The sequence below is a fragment of the Oxyura jamaicensis genome, chromosome 23 (assembly GCF_011077185.1).
Source record: "Oxyura jamaicensis isolate SHBP4307 breed ruddy duck chromosome 23, BPBGC_Ojam_1.0, whole genome shotgun sequence".
Classification (NCBI taxonomy): Eukaryota; Metazoa; Chordata; class Aves; order Anseriformes; family Anatidae; genus Oxyura; species Oxyura jamaicensis.
Window position 1 is genome coordinate 4804935 of NC_048915.1, and position 25127 is coordinate 4830061.

At 45.5% G+C, this 25127-nt stretch overlaps 2 protein-coding genes across 4 annotated transcripts in view; one reads left to right on the top strand and one right to left on the bottom strand.

The window, feature by feature from the left end:
- Nucleotides 1-2146, bottom strand: part of NCDN (neurochondrin) — a 6284-nt gene extending 4138 nt beyond the window's left edge. For 2 of the 3 annotated variants that reach the window (XM_035345469.1, XM_035345471.1), the window contains exons 1-3: nt 1788-1890; nt 1438-1609; nt 146-1132 (exon numbers count right to left, since the gene is read on the bottom strand). In XM_035345469.1, the coding sequence (XP_035201360.1) occupies nt 146-1132; nt 1438-1563 (1113 nt within the window). In that variant the 5' untranslated portion in view covers nt 1564-1609; nt 1788-1890. Of the gene's footprint in view, nt 1-145; nt 1133-1437; nt 1610-1787; nt 1891-1931 lie in introns of those variants that run through there. The other variant, XM_035345470.1, reaches the window with a different exon arrangement.
- KIAA0319L (KIAA0319 like) overlaps nt 2128-25127 on the top strand; it is a 31220-nt gene continuing 8220 nt past the window's right edge. The window contains exons 1-15 of the mRNA XM_035345468.1: nt 2128-2323; nt 3432-3598; nt 8761-9455; nt 14663-14954; nt 17047-17148; nt 18009-18106; nt 19282-19369; nt 20613-20705; nt 21336-21468; nt 21701-21929; nt 22737-22860; nt 23158-23290; nt 24158-24306; nt 24613-24764; nt 24970-25108. Coding sequence (XP_035201359.1) covers nt 3457-3598; nt 8761-9455; nt 14663-14954; nt 17047-17148; nt 18009-18106; nt 19282-19369; nt 20613-20705; nt 21336-21468; nt 21701-21929; nt 22737-22860; nt 23158-23290; nt 24158-24306; nt 24613-24764; nt 24970-25108 — 2569 coding nt within the window. The 5' untranslated portion in view covers nt 2128-2323; nt 3432-3456. The remainder of the gene's footprint in view (nt 2324-3431; nt 3599-8760; nt 9456-14662; nt 14955-17046; nt 17149-18008; nt 18107-19281; nt 19370-20612; nt 20706-21335; nt 21469-21700; nt 21930-22736; nt 22861-23157; nt 23291-24157; nt 24307-24612; nt 24765-24969; nt 25109-25127) is intronic.

Here is a 25127-nt window from a genome sequence, read left to right on the forward strand (position 1 = left end):
TCTCTCACTTCTACCTTTCCGGTTCTCTCCCCCATCCCTCCTGGGAAGAACGAGCAAGCAGCTGTGTGGTACTTAACTGCCTGCCAGGGTTAAACCACAACAAATGGATGTCAAATGTGCCCTCTGCTTGAAAGTTCTGCCTTACCTGCCTCAAGTAAAATATTATAGCTCCAAATGCTTCCTCCATGATCCTGATGAGCTGCATTTTCTGTGCTTCTTCCAGCAGCGATTCCTCTTCTTTCAGACACTCCTGGATGCCCATCTCCATGAGGACATAGCAGGCTGTTACAACTTCTTTCTTCCCCTCCGTCTCCATGGGATCTGGCTCCTCTAGGGTCAGGCGGACCTCCACACAAGCCAAGTTCACCAGCAAGGCCAGGAACTTGCTACCAGTACTCCCTGCTGGGATCCACTCTGACCCACAGGCCTGCATGAGGCAGGCAGCAAGCTTCAGAGAAGGGTCCCGCTGTGAATGGCTGAGTTTACTGCCCAAAATTTTGGCCAGCCCTTTGTAAATTCTATGGAGGCACTCAGAGCCCTTTGAGTCCCGTGTGAGCGGTGATGAGAGGGGGATAAAGTGAGGCAAAAGCTCGCACAGCTCAAATTTAGTCATGTCTTCAGCCTTGAGAAACTCTTCAGAGAGCTTGCTCAGCACGGCCAGGAGGTGTGGAGCATCTCGCTGCCAGCACTTCACCTCTGCTACAGCCAGCAGCCCCAAGAGCAGCGTCAAGGCACGGTCAGAGCCATAATTGCCATTCACATAGGCGTGGCAGAGGGCAGCCACCGTTCCTTTGGTCACCAGCTCTCTGGGACCCCTGGGAGTGGCCATGATGGCAGTCAGGCACTGGTATGCATCATCGATCATAGAAGTGCTGTCTGGATTACAGGGAGAAACCAGGATGTCATTGAAGGTTGGGATTTTGTTCAGGATCTGGGAATGCCCAGCTAACTCCGGATCAGTGCAGAAACATGCCAACAGAGTAAGGCCAAGTGCCCTGAAGGTGTTCTCGGGGCAGCCTGACGGGGGCTCCCTGGAGGTCAGCAGGCGATTTGGAAACGTGAATCCAATTGCGTCAAAGATCTGCCGACGGGTCTTTGAGTCCAATTCTCCAGCTCGGACTGCTTTGGTCACCTGTAAGGCAAACCAGGGGTGAGGGCACAGCATAACAAGAAGCTTTGCTAAGGCTTTAGCAACTAGAGAACTGAACTGTCAAATAAGAAGCAAAATTGTATTTCATGGGTGCAGAAAAGTGAACCCCTGACCGCTGAGCTGGTCGCTAGTCAACGTGCTAATCCAGAGCTTTACCAGATGGCTTCTAGAGCTGTGGCCATGTTGACTAACCATCACCACACCCAAACAAAGGAGAGATGATGCCCACTTTACTGGCGGGAACATCAAACTAACCATTTGAAGCATCTTGCCCTTCTGATCCTTACCAAAAGCAAAGCAGCAAACTGCTCGCTGTCGCTGCTGGCGTCTCGCAGCACGTCAAGGCACCTCTTCAGCGTCGTGCTCTTGGCTCCTGCAGCACCCTTGGGTGCAGCTCCGGAGCCTGAGGCCATGGCGATGGGGCTGGCAGCGCAGGAACTAAGGGAAAATGACGGGGAGCTGAGAAGAAAAAGGACAGGGAGCTGAGGGGACAGGATGAGGAGCTGAGGGGGGAACGCTGATGGGGACATCCCCAACCCCACAGCCAGAATTAGGACATAGCCCAGCAGAGCAGCACCACCAGACCCCCTCACTGCCGAGGAACCCACCCCAGCACCCCGATTTTCCCCCGAATTACGCTATTTTAGGGGCAGCACGCAGCCCCTCACGCCATCCCCTCACGGCCCTTCCACCCCCAGCCCGACCTCACGGCCCACGGCCCCGCTCCGCCTCGCAGCCAAACCGCGCTCTCCCTCCGCTCCGCCAACCAATCGCCGGGCACCTTATTGAGCAGTCCCCGAAGCCAACTGCCTCCTCGCAGGAGTGTGGGCAAACCACCCGTGACGGCCAGGCCGGCGGGTGGCAGCGGGACTGGGGAGCTCCGCACTGAGCCGGGCCCAGCCGGCTGCGAGGGCCCGGTACCGGCGAGGCGGTGCCCTCACGGACAGCCCCGGTGTCGGTTCCGGTTCCGGGAGGTGTGGGCGCGCTTCCGGGTGAGGGGAGGGGAGCGGGCGACCGCCGCTCCTGAGGCGCCGCCGACGCCGCCGCCATGGCCGCGGGGCAGGAGGAGGAGGCGGCCCCGGCGCCCCCCGCCCCGCCGCGCTCCGGGCCCCGCCGCCCTCCTGAGGCCTCCGAGGAGCTGCGGAGCTCGCCTCGCCTCGCCGTGCGCCGCTGGTACGTGTCCGGGACACCGACGGGCACCGGGCGGCGGGGGGGTGAACGAGGGACTCCCCCCCCTCCCCCGGTCTTTGGGGACCCCCCGGTGTGTGGCGACCCCTTCAGCCCTCCCCAGCCCTCGTCCCGTAGCCCCCCGGGGGTGTCCCTCGGGACCCGGCACCCTCAGGACCAGTTCCCCCCCGCCCCGCGTGCGCCTCTCGGTGCCCATGTTGGAGCCGATTTCTCCCTAAATTTAGCAAATAATGAGTTTTTAAGTGTTACGCTGGTCAGGGCTGCGCTGATGCGCCTTTTTGAGCCTTTGGTGATGACAGGTTGAGCTTCTGGTGTCTAACAGCACTTTATTTCTCCTTGGAAGTAGATGTTGGTTATTGCTTGTGAGCTAGATAATAAATACGAAGAGATATAAATAGAATATAGAATGTATTATATAGATTTCTATATAGATATATATAATATTTTATGGATAGATTTCTTTATAGCACACATCACCCACTACTGATGTGGGTTTCAGGAACACGCGAGGCAGCCTTTCTCCCTAGAAAGGCAGAGGAGTATCAATGCTTCCGTTTTTTGTGCCCTGCAGAGCAAAATACGAGGCAAACCGGGTCTTTAGCCTGGTGCCGCTGTGTTCTCGTCTCTGTTTGTTTGTGGCTGGCACCAGGCAGCACCGACGTGCAAGCGATGACAGCGCCGAGCAGCTGTGCGGGGCTTATCGACGTCTGTGTGCCCCCGGTGGGGCTGGGTGGGTAGCTATTGCCTGTGGCATATCTGAACCCAAACGTTCCCAGATGTGTCTCAGGAATCCAGCAGACTTCACTATTAGGTATTTTGGTGCTGAAAGTGGCGGAGACTGGAAGGGGAAATCACAGGGGTGATGAGAGGGCGAGCTGCTGCGGTTCCCAAGTAGAAATGCTGCTGCTAAAGGTCTTGGTTTAGCCTGGTGACACTGATAATTACTTAGTAGCAGTTGGACAAAGTCACAGCAGATAAGATTAGATGTTCCCTTTCCTCCACAAGTGCTCCATGCTCTTCATCGTATTGACTGGGTCCTTGTGAGAATATTCCAGTTGCCAGTAGATGTTTTCTGTTTCTCATACGTTTCTAGAACCCTGTTGCTGCCCACAGAGGCCATGGAGAAGAGGCTGGAAGCCAAGTTCAGCATCAGCGCTCCGTTTCTGTCGCGATATTGCCTGGAAGGACCTGCAAGGGAGCTGAGAAGTCTGCAGCTGTTCTACCTGTGTGCTTGCCTGTGTGCCTTGTGCTCCTCGACAGGTGATTCTTCTGCTCTGGGGCCGCGTCTCTGTTCTTGATTGCATTGATATCTCTCGCTTGTTTAAAATACCCTGAGAGGAAGGTGAAATTATTAGCTGCTAGACTTTGTAGCGGATTAAAAACAAACTTGATAGTTGCTAAACGATCTGTCAAAGTCCTAGGATAACTAAAACTCCATGGAGAGGTGTGGGGTGCGAGGGGGGTGTTTCATATAGTGTTATATCGCTCTGATAACCAACTACTGTTTTGAGTGACCAAGTAGGTTACTCACGTAACTACAAGTTACTTGAGCTACTACAAGTGGGCAGTAGGGTGTCTGTCTTTCAGGCATTTGTCTGTCTCTCCCAGAGAGCTTTCTCTGAGGCAGACATATTTTCTCTTTATTTTTTTTCCCAAAAGGAATCAAGTGATATTCTGGATAATAATTACATCTAAGCGATACCCAAAAGAGATTGGAAAGGGAAGAATGTTTTTTTTTGTTTGTTTTGTTTTAGCCCTCTTATATAGTCTTTAAGGCTCCCCCATACCAAGCGTCAACAGTCTGTATTTGCCTACTGATGATTATTGTTTGGCTTTTATTTCCTGTTCAAAGCTGAGTAACTAACCACCTGCTCAAGAAAATAACTGAATCGGCGGCTTGTATGGCTGCTTTCATGTAATGGCCTGGATGGGATTTTTCTTGTATCTGAAAAAGTTCAGATTCTCTCTTTTCAGAGAGATGGGTTAAGTTTCTGTGACTATTTTGAAGACACATCTTCACCCAGAGGTGGTAGTTTTGCCACGTGTGCATGTAGCATTTACCAGATTTTGTGAAGAAAGCTTGTTCTGTGGCTGTTTTCTTCAATTTGCAGTGAATTAGAGGCTGAAGGCGGTGGTGTCTTCAGTATTTATTAACCCATGTGACAGCTCCCATCTGCAGGAAGGTTGCTGTGTCTTACCGGCAGCAAGAGAGGAGAAGGGGGTTGTTCTGCTCTGTTGCTTTCATCCCTGGACACGTTCAGTAGGGTGCCACAATGTCTATTGTTTCACTGGGCATTCCTTGACACCTACCAATAGGCTTGATTGAGCTAACGAGCTGTGAGATCTTAATCTGCTAATTTAGAACCTGGAAAAATGTAGTTGTATTCCTGTTCCTAGTAAAGTGTTTGCAGCACTTTGTGTTTCAGTGGTGTGTCAGACGGATTATGTTTCCTTGTAGACCGGACTTCGTACTTAGCGTTTCCTGTCTCTAGCGATATCCTAGAAGTCAGAGCTCTGAATCACATGTTGATCTTGCACGGTGTTCTGGCCAGTGCCGTGGGTTTGAGTGTTTACCTCCTTGGAAGAGTTAAAAACCATGAAGGCCGATGCTTGTATGAAAACAAATGCAGTTACGTATAGAGTATTTCTGTTCTTTTGGTTTTCTATGTGTCACTTAAGCAGCAGATTTGTTAAACTGAAGAGGAATCGTGTTTGCATGGAAACTTATGTGATCGTGTGGAGTTACCTAAGAGGAATTACGTTGACATACTTGGCTACATGTGACAGATTAAAAAAAAAAAGTCTGTGCAGTCAAGTCTTTAATCATTAATCTGGTATCATTAGGGATTAACTGCCTGAGTAAGTCTATGAACCTGAGCTTATTAATAGAAACTATTCCTACCCATTTCATTCTCCTGCTGCTCAGCAAAGCTGTGAGCTGCACCACAGGGACAGGAACTCCACAGATTGAGAAGGACAGCACTTCTTACTGATCCCAGAGAAGAAGAAAATGACAGAAATGGTGTTAAAGAGTGACTAAGCACACGATATGCAGGAGTCATGTGATTTGTATGGCACTAGGCTGGGTAGGCTACTGGGGCTTAGGAGTCTTGTGTCAAAGCCTTCCTGCTGAAGGTTTTCTCATGCATCCCTCAGAAGCTGCTGGCATGGATGCTGTTGGTGACCTTCCTAGTAAGCTGAAGTAGGTAGCTCTGCCTGTGCTCGCAGCTGCCTCCTGTTTGGTACAGACCCATGTCCACCTAGGGCAGGCATTGCACCCAGTTCTGGGGAGATCCCCGTTTGCAAGGCTGCAGGGAGCAGCGTGGGGCTCCCATCACCGTTCTTCTGGCCCTTAGGGTGCTGCTGTAGGACTGCAGGGAGGCAGTGTTTTGTGAAGAGGCTGCGTGAATTTTCCTGGCAGACCAGAGATGAAATGCAAATTGAGGAGCTCTGCTTTCTGCCATCGTGCTTCAGTAAAGTTGTGTGAATCTGTGGTGCCTGCCGAACGCCGTAGGAATTGTGCAGCTGAAAATCAGTATGGTTCTGTGAGAAATGCACATCCAGAATGCTGCCACAGCGTATTGCAGGTTGCCTTTCAACTTGTGTTGTTTCTCTGAGTTAACAGAGTTTTAAGCTGTCCGTGTACAGCAATACGGAAACCGTATTGGCTAATTTCAGGTAAACATGTCCTAGGTGGGCATTAGCAGAGCACTGGAAAAGAAAACCGGCCAAAACATAATTCAGATCTCTGCGTTTTGACTTAGCAGTTAAGAGAGGAGCAGAATGCTCCCAGCATGGTGGTGGTTTGTCATCTGGATTCAGCCATGGCTCTGGCATACGTAGGAGATGCTTGTGGGGATTTAGGTTTTAAATTTTAAAAGAATAAAAACAATTCTTGTGTATTTGGTAGTTTCTCACCCAGAGTATCTGGGATCCATTCTCATAAATGTGCCACATTCTGTGTGTGCTTAGTTCTAGGGCTGATGTTGGAAAGCTCCTGATGAGCTTCACAGGTTTCTGTGTTTAGTTAATTTGTGTGGTGTGTGTGAGCCAGGGCTCACACCTGAGGTGGAGGAGCAGGGGTTTTAGGGATGTGGAAAGCATCACATTTTGTACAGGATATATTAGGGACAGTGCTTCACATTTAACAGGCAGTGGAATTTTTTAGACCAGCTTGAGTCTTTACAGGTAAGATCCTCTTGAAATTCACAGCACGAGCATTATCCTTCCATTTGCTACTTCTTTCTCCAAGTCCAACATGCGTGTGGCGCATATCCACACGTACCTTTTGTGTGGACAGCCCCCTCCTTGGACTCTGCCCTCATTCCAGGCCCGTCAGGCTGGTGCCAGGTGCTCATCCCAGCCGGTGCACGCGGCCTCGTGGCAGGGTGGCTGTCAGTCCGAGCATTTCGGAGTGGAACGAGGTCAGATGCCTGCCCCAGGCAGGCTGCCGTCTGTTTGCTCTCGAAGGAAGTGCTGTGTGCTGATGAGGAGTGACAAGGATGGCGCTGATCTTAAAGGTGCTGTTGTCAACGTCTCTTTCTGCTGAACATATGCAATCTCTCACTTACATGTTGCAGTTGGACATTTCTCAAGAGAAGAGCTTCCTCTCCTTCCTTGCAGCTCTGGGTTCAGACACCTGCAGAGAGCTCTGGTCCCCCGTGGCTTGGGCACAGATCTCGAGTGCCTTCTGTTGCAGCTGATGCCAGCTTTCTGGAGCCTCGTCTTTGCTGAGCTGGCCTCACAAATAAGCTATAAATAACGCTTCTGCTTCTTCCTTTCTGATGTCTCAAGAAGAAACTTTCCATGTGGCACAAGTTCCCATTTTGGGTTAAGATTCTTGATGTTGCAAGAGATCGCACAAAGAAGGAGCGTGGCTATGGCCGTCGCGCGTTATTTTAAACAATTGTCTGATCCCTTCTGGGTGAGAAGGTCACTGTTTGGACATCATTAACGATCAGTAGGAGAAGAGCTGTTACACCTACTGTGGTGTTTGGGATAACCAAATTACAATGAAATGCATCCTCCATCATCCCTGCTCGCTTTCTGTGCTCACACAAGGTTATTCACGAGATGCTGGGGGTTGGTGCAGGAGGAGGGGGAAGGTCACGGTATCACCACCTTTGGGTATTAGCTGTGATTCAGAGGGGCAGAGTTCAGTGCCACATCATTAGTGTGAGGTAAGTGTCCTCATGGCAGGGATTTAAAGTCCTTAAATCAAAAGTAACCTAAAAAGTCCAGGGTAGAAGACACTTGCAGTTGCCTGTATTGGTGTATCCTCAGAGTTTCCCGGGACTGGTGTTCCAGGAGGTCGATCACTGCTTGTGAGCTCCAGATTTGATCAGAAAAGTATTTCCTCCTCTCCACTTTTGTCTGTGTAGTGTTTGGCACTTGGAAAGCTTCCTGTGACTTGAGCCTGTCCTGGTCAGCGGGGGGGTCACAGTAGTGTTGGCGGGGGAACCTTGCATGATAAAGCCTGATAAAACAGACTGCCATCACCTAATGACTTCTGTTTGGTGGATAAGGACGTGGAGGTTTGTGCCTGGGCCTCAGCATATTCTATTTTCATGTGTTTGTAACTTGGAAGTGCCAGGAGAAGTGGGATAAGAATTCTTTTCAGTGGAGACAGACAGATGGATCAGCAGCCTTACTTACATGCCTGTTAGTTTTAGTCCCTGCTATAGGGAACGTGGGTATAATTCAACATGAGTTCTGTATTCATTCAGAGTTACTGAAACAACAGTGCGTTACTGAACTCTTCTTTAAATGCTGTCAAGAAATGTCTATCAGGGTATTATAATTTAAATTCAGGCTTCTTGTTCACAACAGAAAAAGGTTTTTCCCATTTGTGTTGTGTTCAAGAACTCCCTTCCTGACAGGGAGCCAGATCTGGAGCACAGTGTCCAGCTGCACAACTCGAAGTCCAGTGACATGGTTTGTAAAGTAATCTTGTAGTGACCTATTATCCCTTGGATGCTGAACACAGCACAGTGTAGCAGTCCCATAGGTCATTAGTCTATTTTTAGGGAGTCCTTAATCTGTAGAGCTCTGAGTTTTGGAAGCCTTTAATCCATTGATCCCTGCAAGCACTCAATTTTTTCATGCTAAAAAGAAAAATCCATATGCAAAGCAGTTGCTGCTTTACCCCTGATCTCAGGTCTGAAGTAACTTGACTCTGAAATGACGTCAAATGGCTCGTGGTCTGTTTGATAGAAGACCTGCAGGTAGCAGATTAATGTTTAAAACCTGATGCAAAGACACTTAAGGCCAGGTCTGGATTCCAGGAAGGCCTTGTCAAACTGCTCTGTACCCTGTCTCGCATGTAACTTCTGTACTCTGAATTCATCATGACAATAGTGATGAGGTTTTGTTGTCCACTGCTTTGAAAAACTGAGAATTGATTTTTGTCTTCCCTTTCCCAGATGCAAACTGGAACAGACCTAAGTGTGAGCCAGGGACGATCCTGCTTGGTGGACATTTGAGATCGTGGGAGGATCATCATTTACGGCTTCTGGAAGGATTTCATACTGTACAGTCCTGTCAGACTGCTTGCTGCCAGAGCCCCACCTGTGATGCCTTTTGGTTCTTGGAAAATATGTGCATCCAGGTGAACTGCACTCTGCCTGCCATGTGTCAGGCGAACAGGACTGGCTCTTCTGATTCCATTTTGGTGTTTTTAAAGAAATCCAAAAGCACAGAGCACTTAAAGCTTCAAACAGGAAGCGACGCGAAGACCTGGCTTCGCAGGTGGTTGGACTGGGGCATCCCTGTCCAAGGGAAAAAAAGACTGCGGAGGTCCTTCCAGAAATGGAGCCTGACAAAAAACGGGGTAGCACTCCTGCAAGGGGATGTAGCAGCAAGCCCCAGTGGTGAGGCTGCAGCCAGAGCATCAGACAGCAAATCTAGAAACAGCCGAAGTGAAACGGGGCGCTTGAAGGATCAAGTACTGAGGCGCTTAGTGGAGGACAGGCCTGGTCCTGAAACCTATCCAAATCAAAAGAAAGACTCACTGAAACGTGGGCAGGATCCAGAAGACGACAGAACCAAAAGCCCGTTCCCTCCTAAAAGCAATATTGTGAATAGATCAAGTGATGCAGACAGTGTTGGCTATCCGCAGGTAAGGGGGATTTGTGGGACTGCTGTCACCCTCCTGCTCTTGCTTTATGCAGACTTGGACTGGAAACTTTTTAAGTGATAGGATAACGTTCTGGATGTCTGTTTGCAACCTTCTAGCCTTCTGTCAACAGAGCAAGGGCAGGTGTTTTCTGTTTTGTTGAGGGTGGGTGTATTTTCCTTCTGCCTTTTTGGGATAAACTGCCTTTGAGAAGATGAGGAGAGATGGAAGGCTTATTTATTGTATAATCACAGAGTGTACGCAGGGATGAGGTGCAAAGGTGAGATGTGATAGGATGTCAATGGGAAGCGCTTGCAAGTTGAAGACTTACCTATGAAAGCACCTTTTTAGATCCATACAAGTCATAAACTGTTTTCTTTTGAGTGCTGGATTGAGGCGGTTAAGTACGTTATTTATAGACTTCTGCGTCGGGTTTCCCCTGTCAGCCTGCTTGCTTGAGTTGGCGTCTTGTTTTTTTTCCTTCTGTTTTTTGAAGACAGTTTCAGTTTCTCAAATCCACAACAGCTTACATTGGCACTGGTTGAATGAAGCCATTTAGTGTCTATTCCAAGCACGTACAATGTTAATCTAGTAAATCCAGATGTTAGTCTCAAGAGGAAGCACTTTTCAATAGTTAAATGATATTTGTATTTTCAAATCTGCAAATGTTTTTTTGAAAAAAATCATAGAGAAGAAGCCCAGACTGGTGATGGTGAAACAGGAAGAATCCCACTTCATGAAACTGTTTCTAAATCCTTGAAGCCTGCTGCCTTTTCCTGTTGTTACACTCTTGTTCTGGAAACTTGCCTGAATTTATTTCTCTCCCTTGTATGCAAATCTTGGTTCCAGGTACGGCTGTGACTGGTGTGAGCCACCACCCTGCAGAGCAGGATGTGGAGAGCAGCCAAAGGACACCGCTGAGAGCTCCAGGGCAGCCCGGGTGGCGTGTGAAATCATGCACTAATACTTTACAAATGTTTGATTTTCCAGAACCTCGCAGCGTTCAGGGCTGCCATAACATCTAAGTTTTCTCTCTCCCCTGCAGTACTGCAGCATTTCTGCCCTGCATGTTCTTTCTTCCTCCTAATATTCGAGATTTCCTCGGTGACCCCATTCTCTCATTCATTACGTACGTGATGTCTGGCGAGGCTTCTTGACAGCCAGCCTTAAGTGTTGTCTTTTGCTCTTGGGTAATAGTTGCTGTCTCCCTGCTTGTTCAGTTTGTTCATTTTATTGCTGTTATGTGCTTTCTCAATAAGCTGGCTGCAAATATTACATTTCCTGGATTAATCAGCTGCTGAATAGTGCCGAGTATCCAAGGTTTCCTGTCTGTAGGAAGAGCCCTCCTTTGTCATCATGGAGCACCACTGGATGTGTGCAGGGGGAAGGGGTTTTCTTACTGTTTTTTGCTAGTAAGAAAGCCTGGGTCTTTTGTCAAAATGCAGTTTCATCACAATAAAAACTTTTTACTGAAAAGTACTGGCTGTGATGAAATTAGTGGCAATCACGTTTCTGAGGTTTAGGACAGAGTTCTCAAGGAGGAGAAAGAATTAAAAATAAAAATCCACCTTACCAGGAGTATCGAGTCGAAGCTAATCCTACCCAGCCCTGGGCTCATTCCTTGATTATCGAACCATCCAATTCTCATAGGTGAAATACAAGTCAAGTTTTGCAGCTGTCCTTGCACTTCTGGTGGGAGAGCAGTTTAATTTAGGCCAAGGATGTAACATTTGAGGCTGTGCTTGAGACCTGGCCAGCCTTTGCAGGAGGGAGATGCTAAAGCAGGGAGTCTTGCAACTTGGGTTGGTTATGGGCCAAAATAAGTAATGTTACACCCACTAAAATCAATAAAATTTCATCTGGATTTGGTCAAGTGCTACGCTGCTTCAGCAGGTGGATGCAGGGTATTTTATACTGTTTGTAACAAAGGTTTGGCAGGTAGGCTGGAAGATGAGAGAATACTGGATCGTTACTGCATGCAAAGCAGCCCATGCTCGGGAGCATCAGACATTTGAAGTAGGAGAGGACACGTGAGGTCAAAGTGGCTCAACTCCTCTCTAAAAGGCAAGAAATAAATCAATGTGCATGTTTTCCTCTTCTGTTATGAGCACTGAATGCATGGCAAGGTAAATCTTTTCCTTTTCTCCTAGAGACAGTGGGAAACTCAAGTGACTTATTAGCACAACCTTGCCTCACTGAGTTTTAATTTTCCTCTTGGAGTTCTGACGGCTCCATAGCCACCCGTGATGCCACTTGCTAATGTGCAGCAAGCATTCATTTGTGGGTTTCCTGTGTCCATGTTACACTGCTCTGATGTACAAGGATAAACCGCAGTGCACCCTGCTCATCTGTCCTCCAAGGAAGAGAAATGTGTGCTTTTCCATTAGTGAGTGACGTTTGCCAAGCACCAAAATCTTTCTGCCCTGTTGCAGAAATACTTGCCAGTTTTAAAACCTAGCGATGCATTTAATAAAACCTAGCGATGCATTTAACGGCCACTCAGGAGAAGTGTGTAAGTGCAGCACTGCTGATGAGAAGGGCTCCTGCAGCACTGCAGCAGTCCTGCAGGCAGACTGTAGGAAAAGGCTGCAGCCTTAAAAGTGGAGTTGTTAGAGCAGAGCCAGAGAGCTCGTTCCTGGGTTCACAACTTGGGCTGGTGCTAGCAAGCCTAATCTACTCTATGAGGAAGGAGGAAAAGGTCTGTCTCATAGCCAGCACTAATTCTGTGATGCTTTGTGAGGTTACTCAAAATTTTGAGGGTCTCTGCAGGCACTACACCTGGTGCAAACAAGCGACGATGCAATCTGAGCTGCAGAGAACCTTGTAAATTCAGACTAGGCTCACCATGGAAAGACCCATTTAAATTAATCAGTGGAATAAAATTCCTGACATGGGTATTTTTCTTTCAAGTAACTTAGGTTCTGTGCAGGTTCTGATGCATGTACCCTGCTTTATTTGAATTTTGCAGATGTAAGACTCTCAGACAGGGAGAGAGGTCACTTGTCCCAGCACAAAGGTGGTTAGAGGTTGGGATAAATGCCTGACATGTTTTCTCAGGCCAGCATGTCACTTTTCTCTATCTGGTAAGCTAATAAGACAGGACAGCTGGCAAACTTCTAGTCTCCCCCTCATTTATCCCCAAGAATGAAGTCTTCTGTTCTTTGCTTTAAAGAATTTGGATTTATAGAGTAAAGATAAGGAATGCCTCAGCTTGCAAGCATTAGAGGCATTTTGGACTGCTACATTGCTCCAGGCAAAGCTTATCTAACTTAAGCTGTCCACAGACGTTTGGCGGTAGATTCATCCCGAAGACTTCTGGGAGGAAGAGGATCTCTCTTAACTGGGGAGTATTTTAGGCATTAAAAAGGGAGGCGAGGAAGCATCCAGCTCACTGCAAATATTACTGAGCAAAGTAGAGCCGCAGCTGCTGTGCTGGTCTCCTGTGCCTTGTTCGTGACAGCTGTTGTTGCAGCCCGGGTGGGTTGGTTCTTAGTAAGCAAAAAGTGGTTCCCTGTCATGGTCTGCAGCCATGGAGACTTTCTGCTTCCGTGCCTTTCCTAAGCGGTCTGTCTCAAGTGTCTCTGAGTTAGTGCCTGGCTGTTCAGCTCGTCACGCTAGCATTTCTGACTTTATTTCACTCTAATACTTGGCAGAAGTGTGTCAGCATCTCCAGTTGCTAAAGCCATGGGTTGCTGTAGGATGGCACTGCCTGGGACACCTACCAGTCCCAGGGCTGCTGCTGAAGAGCAGAGCAGGGCAATGTCAGACTTTGCTGCATCTCTGTTCCAAACAACCTGCAGTGTTACCAAAGCTGGAGGAAGCCCATCAACAAGTAAGCAAGTAAAGAAGAACAGTTCATGTCCTTAACACTAGTGGTGTTTGGTTCTTTGGTCCATGAAGCTCAAAAGTTGGTTGAACATACAAGTGAGTTGTGGTGTTTGAAATTCCATCACTGGGGAAAGTTAGCTGAGATATGGAGGGAGGAAACGATTAGCCCAAGTCTGCAGAAAATGCTTTTGCAGAGAAGCCTTCAGTGCCTTTGTCGGTGCTCCTGGTGTGGCTGGCTGTTCCAGCACATGCAGGATGGCTTTGTTCTTACAACTGGCATTGAATGGTTAGAAGCTCAGCCCAGTGCTAGCAGATTGTTGCCCACCGTGGTTTAAAACACTTTTACAGTCCCCGTTTCCTGGACTGAATGCCAGTAGCATGGCATAATATAAAAGCTTGAGAATTTTTCTTTCAATACGAACTTTTAATCAGTTCCTGTGGAGGGCAATCCAGTTCCAAAACACTTCCCAGGTCAAAGATGGTAAGTTGTTTTATTTTAAATACTCAGCAGATGTTCCCAAAATAGGTTAGCTCAAAACAAGCTACACACGTGTACTTTGTGGTAAAAGGTGAATTGTCAAGAGTACTGCCTGGCAGACTAAGAACTGGAAGAGGGCTAGGTACTGCAGAAGGAATTTTCTGATCAAGGAAAGGAAATTGTTCCTGCCACTCTGATTACTTTCAATAAAGTGGTTCATCCTCTATGGATGTGAGCAACTTTTCTGCCCGCAAGCTCAGCTCCCTGCCCCAAAAGCATCTCCCTGGCATGCATTGAGGGAGTTGTTTGTGTCAGGTCACTTTGCTTTGAAGAGTGGTTCTGAAATAAACTCCATCTCGCTGAAAAGATTTGGTTATTAAATAAAAATGCCACTGCAGTCCTCCTCCTTTGTGCTTGCCAACTGCACATTTTTAGAAAAAGGACTACATGGCCTAGGTAAATACCCAAAACGTACCTCAGCTCGTGGTCCTTGGTTTCTGCTCCTGCCTTATTCCAGCTCTGTTCTTTCAGTCCCACTCACTCACAGTTTTGAACCTGGATCTTCTGTCGTATTTGCCACATCAATAGCGTGCTGTATTCAGACTTCAGATGCTCTATTTGGACCTAAGGTCTTGACTGGTGTTCCACGGAGCTAGAAATGGCCTTCTGCTGTGGAAGGACATGGAGAAATGTTTTAGAAGTGGAAGCAGTAAAACTTCCTCCTTAGGGGAAAACAAACTGGGGCCTTTTCAGCTTCCCTGAGATAGGACGAGAAGTGCAACTTCTGGTGGAGTTCATTGTACAGCATGATCCAAAGGAATTTGGGTCCAGGGTGAAACAAACACAGTCAAACAAAACCAGCAGTCAGAGCTCCATCAAACTAAGACTGCTCTTTTCTTTCCAGCCCTACACAGGAACACCCGCACCAGAGCCGTCAGCGTTGACTACTTTCTCCAGTCCCGTAGCGCTGGGCTTGACAGCTACTGGAAGGACCGAGAAGCCTGAGCAGCCAGATGATGCTTTCATCCATCCCCACTCCTCAGATACGCTGCCCACCATCAGCCCTGTGCAGGGGAAAAGCACAACAAAGCTGCAGACTGCTACTTCTGTGCCAAGTGGTGTTCCCACAAACACTAGTGCTTCTACAGTCCAGGCCAACACAGCTGCATCACCGAGTACTACTGCCACTACCCCAGGTGAAAACATGCAGTGCGTCTGCAGAGGCCATCTGGTTAGGTTTTGTTCAGCCATCACTGCGTTGAAAAACACAAATTAGTTTCAAAAATGATGGTACTTTTGAAAGGGTGCTGAGATGTGTGTCAGCACTTGGGGTGGTTGGTCCCCGTTAACTAACGAGGTCCTGGAATGGGACTTCAGCATCACAAATCTGCACGTGACCCTTGGGTCTGTTTCCAGAACAGCTTGAAAGTAACTGATATCTTCGTTCCCGAAGTGCAAGTTGAGATGGGGTGCAAGGCACAGCCATGTGAAGCATTCTTTCAGCAGTCACGACACATGGCTCTCTCTCAAGTTTAGTGATAGAGATGGGGCGTATCTGATTCTTTTCTCTTCCATCCCTGAAATGTCAATGCACAGTTCAGCCACAGAGCAGCGTACTTGGCCATTAGCCCACGCGTTGCTTTGCAGCGAAATGACATTTCTGTTCACACTGGTATTTCTTAAAGCAAACATTTGAGAATGTATAAAAACAAAAATGCACTTTGGACAGTTCTGTTAACCCGCCGAGGCCATTAGCTCATCCTATACGGATGCGTGCTTACATCGAATGATGTTTACTGGTCTTGTGATATCTCAGAATTCAGTTAATCCAGTTTGCTGAATTTCTTTTGAATTTAGGGTTTCTTTTCCCTTACAAGGGAACAAATGGAAAGTGTAAAGGAAATGTTGCATCCAAAGACATTTTTGGCAGGAAGCTGATTGGATGCCTGTGCTAACAAGTTAGTATTCTTTTTAAGGACTTACCCCAGCTAAAACTGGAAAACTTATTTTAAACAGCTTCAGTGGCTTGTGTTGGAAATGTGATGTAGCCAGGGCCTCATTTTGCTAAATAATACAGAGAAGAGTATGTGAAGGGTATTTTTTTCTAAGAGTTGTGGGGTTTTGTCTGTTTTGTTTTGTTTTGTTTTTTACTGAGGTCACATTTCTTTTAGCCTTGAAATTCTTTGCAGCTGAAAGACTACTGGAGTTATAAAATCCCGGGAGATGGAGTAATTGAGAAGGGGGGAAAAAGGATCTGAATAATTTGTTTTCTTTTATTTAACTGGTTAATTCCACTAGCTATTAAAGAGAAGAAAGGCTAAATGTTTACTGACATTTTCCATGTCTGTCTTTACTTGGATTTTTGATGCATATCTCTGAAACGTTGTCTTTGATGGGGTCAGACTAGGAAATAGCAAACTTATATTCTTGTTTTCTGTGCATAATTCCCAGGCCCAATAATAATAAAGACAAAAATAAAGCAAACAGGAAGAGGAGGAGGCTGAGAGGTACTCTTAAGAAATGCAGTGAACTTTCTGGTCATTTTAATGCTAACAAGCAGAAAAAAAAATCCCCAGCCATAATTTTCTGGTCTTTCCCTAGTAGTCTTTAAAAACAAGCTACCTGTTAATTTATTTGAAATAGGATTGCAGGAGAAGTCTTAAGAAATGCTACAGACCTTTCCTATTTGGAAAAGAAACAGACGAAAACAAAATGTAAATAAAGCGAAAAGATTTATGTTCTGAGTTCCCATAGGCAGTGTGGTAGCTATGCAGATTTTAGAAAATCTCTTAGCCCCCAAGCAGTTTTTCAACTAAGAAATGCCTTGGATTCTTCATATATTTGTAAAGAACTGAAATTGCAGTTTGGTAAATAGCAGTGTTTGTCTTGCTCTGCCATGAGACTGCAGCTGGGTTCTCTGCCAAAAACCTGTCAGCTGAAACCCTTCCTGTCCTGCTGGACCTGGCTGAATAGAGGCCCCTGTACTGGGCCCAGGGGTCACGTTTCAGCTCTTTAGAAAAGGAGCAGGAGCTGCACAGCATCTGCGAAGAGATGGAGGTGACTGAGTAATCTGGGGTTTGCCTCGTAATTAAAAAACCCCATTAGTGCTTGTGCTTTAACAATGAGCCTGAAACCTGACACAGGAGCTATACTGAGTGATGGGGATGTTTACAAAATACAGCCAGTTGTGGCTGATGGTTATGTCACAGACTGTGAAGCCAGGGTTTGTTTTTATCTACGTACCTAATTTTTCCTTTCCTCTTTCAATTCTGTGTTTCTCCCTCTCAGTTATGAAGGAGCTGGTGGTTTCTGCTGGAGACAGCGTTGAAGTGACCCTGCCAAAGAACGAAGTTCAGCTGAATGCGTTTGTGCTTCCTGAACCACCACCTCGTAAGGCTTCCCTGGGAATTGTTCTAAGGGCTTGTGATGATGAAATGACAAGCAGGCATTATATAAAGCATTGAATAATGGCAGTCTTGAAAACATCTTTTGTCAAAGAAGAGTTTCCTGTAAATTTTTTTCCTCTTGTGCTATTGCCTCATATGCTGCCACTCACAGAAAATAGAAAGAGACAAAAAGCATCGAAAGCGCCACAAAATCATTAGGTTAGGTTTGGGAGGCAGCATATTCTCAGAGCCATGTGAAGAAGCAGCTCTTCAGCGTCTGTTAGTGATATTTGCTGGTACATGACAACCTGTCAGCACATATTCTCTCGTTTGGTGGATTTAAAGCTGATTTGGTCGGCTCGACAAACTGAAGGCTATTTTCCTATGCAGTTTTCATATCGTCATACGAATTATTCACGGGTATTTGTGAAGTTCGTGTTTATAGCTCTGTCCACAATAGCAGTGAGAGACTGTAAAGGGGAGGCGAGCACGTTACATGTTGCACAGCAACGGGGGTAGATGTATTCCTGTTCAAAAACTGGCATTATGTTGTGCCTGCAGGATTTGAGGGCACAATAAGGCTTTTCTCTCTTATCATTCTGGAGCTGTGATTGTTCCAAACCTCTTTAATGCCTTAGAGGCAGAATGATGGGTTTTGGCTCCTGAGTAAATGTATTTAGAAGCACAGATTGTTTCTTTTCCTGGGTATATTCCCAAAATCTACAGTCCAAACTCCAAGCTGTCTCATTTCTCTGTAGTGCAGCAGAATGAGCCTTGTAAATGTTTAATACCTATGCTTTTTTTCAGCACGGCAGAAAGGCAGTCTTTTAAAAACTAACTTCTGGATTCTTGTTTTTTTTTAAGGAACCACTTATTCCTATGAGTGGGAACTGATTACTCATCCAAAAGACTACAGTGGAGAAATGGAAGGGAAGCACTCCCAGACCCTTAAGTTATCTAAGGTAAAGCTTATTTTGCTGCTCAGTATCCTATTGTACGGAATGCCTAATGGAGAAGACGGGGACCCTGGTAGTCAGGAAAGACTTGTTTGTTATTTCAGGATGAATAGGGAATTGCGTGATGGGCAGGCAGCCAACATTTGACTACAAGCTCTTCTAAGTCTCTTATAAAAAGGAGATTGCTCTGGCATGAGGGAAAGAAAGAAAATGATTTCAGGATCTAAATGCTACCTACAAGCAGTGTGTCAAACTGTAAAAATGGCACAATTTAACATTAACAAAGGGTTGTGAATATTTCTACTGCTGAAACAATGTAGTGGTGTGTTTAGGTCAGAAGCCTTGTACTACCCTCTGAAAAATGATTTGCTGACTCCGTTAGCTTAAAGCGATGGAATACCTCATACCAGGCTGCTGCTTTTAGCTCTAACAGAGTGAAAGCATCGTTAGTTTCTGCACGTGGGTTTTCTTAACAAGGGAATGACTTTAAATATTGCATGAATGTACAGTTCTGATTTTATGAGACATTCCTTTAAGCGTCACAGATTCTGCTGCACTCATAAAAAAAAAAAACCTGCAGGCTTTAATCGTGATACTATGCAGAGAAAAACCCTTCAAAAGGAGCATGTCTGTTTCTGTCAGGGTTTCAGCCTTTTGAATACCATAATTGTTGTCCAGCACCCAGTCCTTCTCCATCTCATTCAATAGTGAATGATGAAGGGGTGACTGCCTCACTCACATCACCTAGAAGAAAGAAAAAAAATACTTTCCTTTGTAAAAACACACAAGAAGAGAATTTATTTTCTTACGTGCAGGCTTGTTTTTATCTCAAATGCAATCTACTAGTATGGATTCCTGTTCCCAGACAACCTGAACTAATCTCTTAGATCTCTTCTGTTTGCCTGTTGTTGCTAGAAAGTCAAGCTTGACTGACGACCCTGTCACCTGTGGCAATAAGAAATATTACTCTTTGGTTGCTGCATAGTCATTGTAAACTAAAATACATGTAATAACACCTTGGCTTGGAAGCCATCCTATGCCTTGTGTGCATAGATTGGAGCAGAATTGCCTGTTCCAGGCTGCTGATACAGTGCTGGGCCAAAGCTTGATAACCTGACCTTTCAGTATCACAAATCAAGGTGCTACCATCTTGAAGGTGAATAATTGTGTTTACTTTTCAGCTTACTGTTGGTCTGTACGAATTCAAAGTTGTCGTTGATGGCGAAAATGCACATGGAGAAGGTTACGTGAATGTAACAGTGAATCCAAGTGAGTTCAGTGGGGTTGTATCTTTCCTTAATTTCATCTGTCTCTGTTTTGCTTACTTGAGTAGACGCTACTTTAACATCAAGAAAAGTCATTGTGCAGTGAAGTCAGTATATATGTATGTGCGTTAAGTCATTTCCTGAAATGTGAAGCCATGCTAATACACATAGCTATTTGCTATCCAGCACCAGGACAAACACTCAGTGCAAGAGCTGGAATACTGGTACAAAAGCCTTTAAATGCCTCATGCTGGAAGACCACTGCAGCAATAGAAACTAGCTGTAACCGGGTACAAAGCTTATAGCAGCAGGAGCAGAAAAGGAAAGGAAGCCAGAGCGTTGAAGCTCCTTTGGAGGTTCTTTTTTTCCCTGTCCAGTAAAGAATATCGTTCCCAACCACAGGCAGGTTGAGTCAAATCTCATTCCTTACTGTTTTAAAAGCATAGTTTTAGGATGAGCTGGTAGAAATACAGTAGCTTATGCGTTCACTAGCTCTTACTTTTTAAGTGGGCTGCATAAAGAGGGAACCACATGTTCCGTATCTCCTTTTATGCAAAAGAACTTTATTTTGCACACTTCAGCAATACTTCTTGCAGAACTTTTGTGGGCAAGGAATTGCTCATGCACTCCCTAAATTAGCAAGTGTGTGTGGCTGCTCTTTGGATGCTGTTGCTGATCATTTCCTTATAAGCAGTGAATCCACAGCTGGCAACATGCATCAGAATCATTCATTTTTCAGAGCAGCAGCCAAACTTTGGCAAGAAGCTCTAGGTGCTGCTCTGTTAGAATAGTCTGTGCTTGAATGCTTGTCTCGGAACGGGAGGACAGATGCACTGTGGCAATTTCCAGAGTACTAATGTGGTAGCGGTTCACCTCCTTCCTTTTTTTAAATCCCTTTTGCTAGCACTGTTTCCCTTCACTGGTTCATAACTTGCTGGAAGCAAGAATTGTTATGTTGGTGATTATGCAGCTCTCCGCAGTCAGTCTGATCAGTGGCTGTCTCGAAGCTGCATGGCACATCAACTCCACACTTGGACTCCCTTCGTGGACTTGCTGAGCTGTCAATTAAAAGATTGCAGGGACTGAAGGGGTGGATAGAGCCGGGAAGGGGAAGGTGATGTGCAACATGTATTCTACTGCCATTCCTAGTGCCCAAAGGCAAAGCAGTTTTGTAGAGTTCCTTACTCAGGGTTTTGTATCGTGGTCTGCCTGTAGATGTCATTGTAACAGCTCGGTTGTTGTTGCAGAGCCTCGGGTGAATCGGCCTCCAGTTGCCATTGTCTCTCCACAGTTCCAGGAAATTTCACTGCCAACCATTTCAACTGTTATTGATGGCAGCCGTGAGTACCTGCTGTTTTAAATGCCTTAGTCTAGCAAGCCTGGTTTCTTTGTGTGTGGTTCTAGGCTGGCCCTTTGGGTAAAGTTTAATGAAAAGAATCAGCTTCTCCTGCCAGGAGAGGGGAATGCACACACCAGCACCTCTCCATGTTTCCTATTGAAGGAACTCACCTGAGTGAATCTCTTAGAAAAGGAAAGCTCTAGAGATTGCTGCTTCGAATCAAATTTAAAAACAAAACAAAACCCTCTTGTGTTAAGCTTCAAACGTATTGGTCAGCTATCACACCACCTCTACTGATCCTGGCCCACACTGGAGCTTTTCAGGAATTTCTTTAAATATATTCAGGTTGTCTTGACCATCACTAGTACTATTTTGTTAGTGGTTTTTTGTTTATTTCTTCCCCTGACACACACACAAACCTGGGATTAAGGGTGTTCAGGTGTACCTGTGAAACAGGGCAGAGGAGAATATACTGTTTGGGTATCTGAGTGTAATAGAGACCACAGGGATTGTACCTGAAATGCCTTTACCTGCTAAGCCTATGACCGAAGTTGGGAACTGATCATCTGGATTTTGTGAAGCATTATTTTCCAAATCTTTATATGTCCATTTTCTTTCCTAATTGAAACAGAAAGCACTGATGATGATAAAATTGTCAGTTATCATTGGGAAGAACTGAAGGGTCCTTTGCGGGAGGAAAAGGTTTCTAGCGATACTGCCATACTGACCCTGACCAACCTGGTACCTGGGAATTACACGTTCAGGTAGGTTATACCTGGACCTGTTGGCCAGTTCTCAGCCCTTAAGAATAAAAGAATAAAATGTACAAGATTCCTGAAGTGTTAGCCTGGTTTCCAAAAAAAAAAGGCTATCCTGTCCTGAAGTGTCTTAAGTTTCTATCTCTTTTGCATTTCAGTTAATTCCAGCCAGTGTTTTGTGTTCTATTCTGGTAACTATGACTCTTCACTGCTTTCACAATTTCTTTTTTCTCTTCAGTCTAACAGTAGTGGACTCTGATGGTGCCAGCAACTCTACCACTGCCAACCTGACGGTGAACAAAGCAGTGGATTATCCTCCGGTGGCGAATGCAGGCCCAAACCAAGTGATCACGCTGCCTCAGAATTCCATTACCCTCTATGGGAATCAGAGCACCGATGATCATAGCATTGTCAGCTACGAGTGGCTGCTCAGCCCTAACAGCAAAGGGAAGGTGATGGAGATGCAGGTCAGTGCGGGTCTCCTGTGCTCATCCCAGGTTACTCATTGGCTGTTTTTTTTTTCAATAACCAACCCATTTTTAAGTGGCTGTTATCAAATATTTCTTAGAATCCCACAGAGCACGCACATGCTGGTTAAATAAATACTTAAAACTAAATCCACATGAAGAAGGTATTGGCTTATGGCTGAGCCGGTACCAGCACCCGTCTAGCCCCGTGTTTTCAACAGCATCGTATTTCCTTTCTTGAGCAATGCAGTTTCAAATACTTCTTGAGAATACTTCTTGGCATTTAGATTTACAGAATAACCCTTTGTGTCAAGCTGTGGGCAAACACAGTGAAATGAACCTTTTGAGTTAAACTTTGGAGTACTAACTGCAGATACTCACCAGCCATTCCTCAGTCCCAAACAGTACATAGCAGGAACTTGTTTCTATATCATCATTTTTCTTTTAAAGATTATTACAAAGGTCACATTTATGGAATAAGGAAGTCCATTAATTAGGCTTACTAAATTTGTGGTTTGGCCAGGGTTCCACAGGGTGTTGTTTGGGTTGCTAACTATGGAATCTGACGGGGTCTGCATACCTGTGTGGCATTACTGTTACTTTGTTCCACAACAGTGTCCTTGGTGCTGTGCATAAATTTGGGTGTGAGTGTCACACATGCTTAAGTGGCACAGACTTCTGGTCCCACAGCAGCGGTTAATAATAAGCCCCTAGAATCTGCTGATAAAAGTTGTTTTAAAAACAGTCTTCAGATCTGTAATGATTGGTATAAGGAATCTTCTCAGTACTTTTGCTGTTTTCTCGCAGGGAGTGAGGACACCAGTCTTACAGCTCTCTGCGATGCAAGAAGGTGATTACACTTACCAGCTGATAGTGACTGATTCTGCTGGGCACCAGTCCACTGCAGAGGTCACTGTGATAGTCCAGCCAGGTAAGCTGCCCTTAGTTTTTTTGCCACTTCAATTCCAGTGTTTAGAGGTGAGCTTCGTTCTGTCAACATATTCTAGATCTTGTAGCTTTGTGTTTCTTTCAGAAAAGCTTCTGTAATAATGTCAGTAAAACTGATCTGAACTCCTAACTGCTTTTTAACTCACTTTTTTTTCTGAGTATAAGGTTGAAATAATGGACAAAAAGTATACTAGGGATCTTGGACAAGCTTCTTAGTGCTGGGGGAGTAAGCTCCACCTTTATGGCATATGTATAAAAAGGTATTGCAATCCTTTTTCAGAGAACAATAAGCCTCCAAAGGCGGATGCTGGTCCAGATAAAGAATTAACTCTACCTGTGGACAGCACCACTCTAGATGGCAGCAAGAGCTCAGATGACCAGAAAATAGTCTCCTTTCTTTGGGAAAAAACACGGTGTGTATCATCTTCCAGACCATTCTTCTGCAAGTATCTGGGTCTTTAATTTCAAACAAGACACACCACACGTACCCCTCTTTTGTTAAACCCTGCTCTCATCAGGCCTGACAAGCTTCACCACTGACTTGAATGAGACAAGGATTTATGTTTAACTGGAGAGAGGTGGAGTTTTTTCTCGAGCATAGGCCTGATTCCCACTCTCAGTGTGGTTGTGACATGTAAAGGAGACCGGCTGTGTTTGAATTGCAGTGGTGTAACGTGGTCTTGATCTTATGAAGAGGCTGACTCTCATAATCAAATAACAGCAGGGCTTTCTGACTTAATACTTTTGCAATATACTTGAAAGAGGCAGTGTTCTGCTGCTCAGACTCTAAATTCCCTGAAAGTTCTTTAGGGAATTCAGGAAAGAGCCTAGGAGCAACTTGCAGTAGCTTTTCCTATTTGCTAATGCAAAAGTTTGTGTAAAGCTCCTATAAATGCAGGAACTATTTTTGCTCTGTACCTTTTCTTAAAAGAAAAAGCTGGCTTATCACACAGTTCATGTGAGCCGATTTTGCTGAGAATGCCACTTTTTTTTAAACCCTACTTAAATGCATATATCAATGTTACCCTGGTTTCAAACAAACAAACAAACAAAAAACCACTAAATCACCAAATAGTGTAGTCCTTGTTCTGAATGCTGCACTTTTTTGATTTTCTTGCTGTAACTGAAGAAAATAATTTTGTTTTTTGTCATGGACTTTTTATTTCCAGGCAGCTGTCTGCTTGCATCTCCATAAACTCTGCTTGAGCCTCATGTTTGTTGTGAGGCTAGCTCTAACGATCTGTACAAAGTTTAAACTGATCCTTGCGTACTTTGTTTAGGGGGCCAGATGGTGTCAAGCTGGAGAATGCAAACAGTAGCATTGCCACTGTAACAGGCCTTCAAGTTGGGACATACGAGTTTACTCTGACAGTTAAAGATGAGAGGAACTTGCAGAGCCAAAGCTCGGTCAACGTTATTGTCAAAGAAGGTATGTCCAGCCATGCACAGAGCCGCCAGAGACCAAAGTTCTGTTTGAGCAGAGGTGAGCTTAGCAGGAATGGGTGAAGAACAACGTGTAGAGTACTGAAATGGCCTTCTGTAAGTCAGGGGGTCTATCCTTCTCTGGAGGAATAGTATCTTCAGCTAAATCCCACAGCACATAATTGCCCTTCTCTCCCCCAGGCTTAGATAAGTATTTCTGGGTTGCAGTGGAGGTCTAAGGCAGCATTTTATTTTTTTTTTTCATTGGGCATTACCAGATTTTCTTCCAACTGCTTTATTTCTGTTTGCTTAGAGATAAACAAGCCACCTGTTGCAAAGATTGCAGGAAATGTTGTCATCACCTTGCCAACAAATACAGCTGAACTGGATGGATCAAAATCCTCTGATGATAAGGGAATTGTCAGCTACCTGTGGACCCGGGATGAGGGGAGCCCTGCAGCTGGGGTGAGTTTTCTTTTTTCAATGGCAGTCTGCAGCATCACAGAAGTTGGTGAGAGGTAGCACTGAGAACTTCTGAGGAAATAAAAAGCTGATCATACCCATTACCTTTTAGTAATTTTAGTGATATCCTTAAACATGGTGATACATCATGCTAATTTGTGCCTTGGTTTCCTAATCTTTTTTTTTTTTTTTTTGCTCTGCCTTCCAGGAAGTCTTAAATAATTCAGATCATCATCCCATCCTTCTCCTGTCCAATCTGGTAGAAGGGACCTACACATTCCATCTCAGAGTAACAGATGCCAAAGGAGAGAGTGATGTAGAACGGACCACAGTGGAAGTCAAACCTGGTGAGTCTGTTTCTGTGCT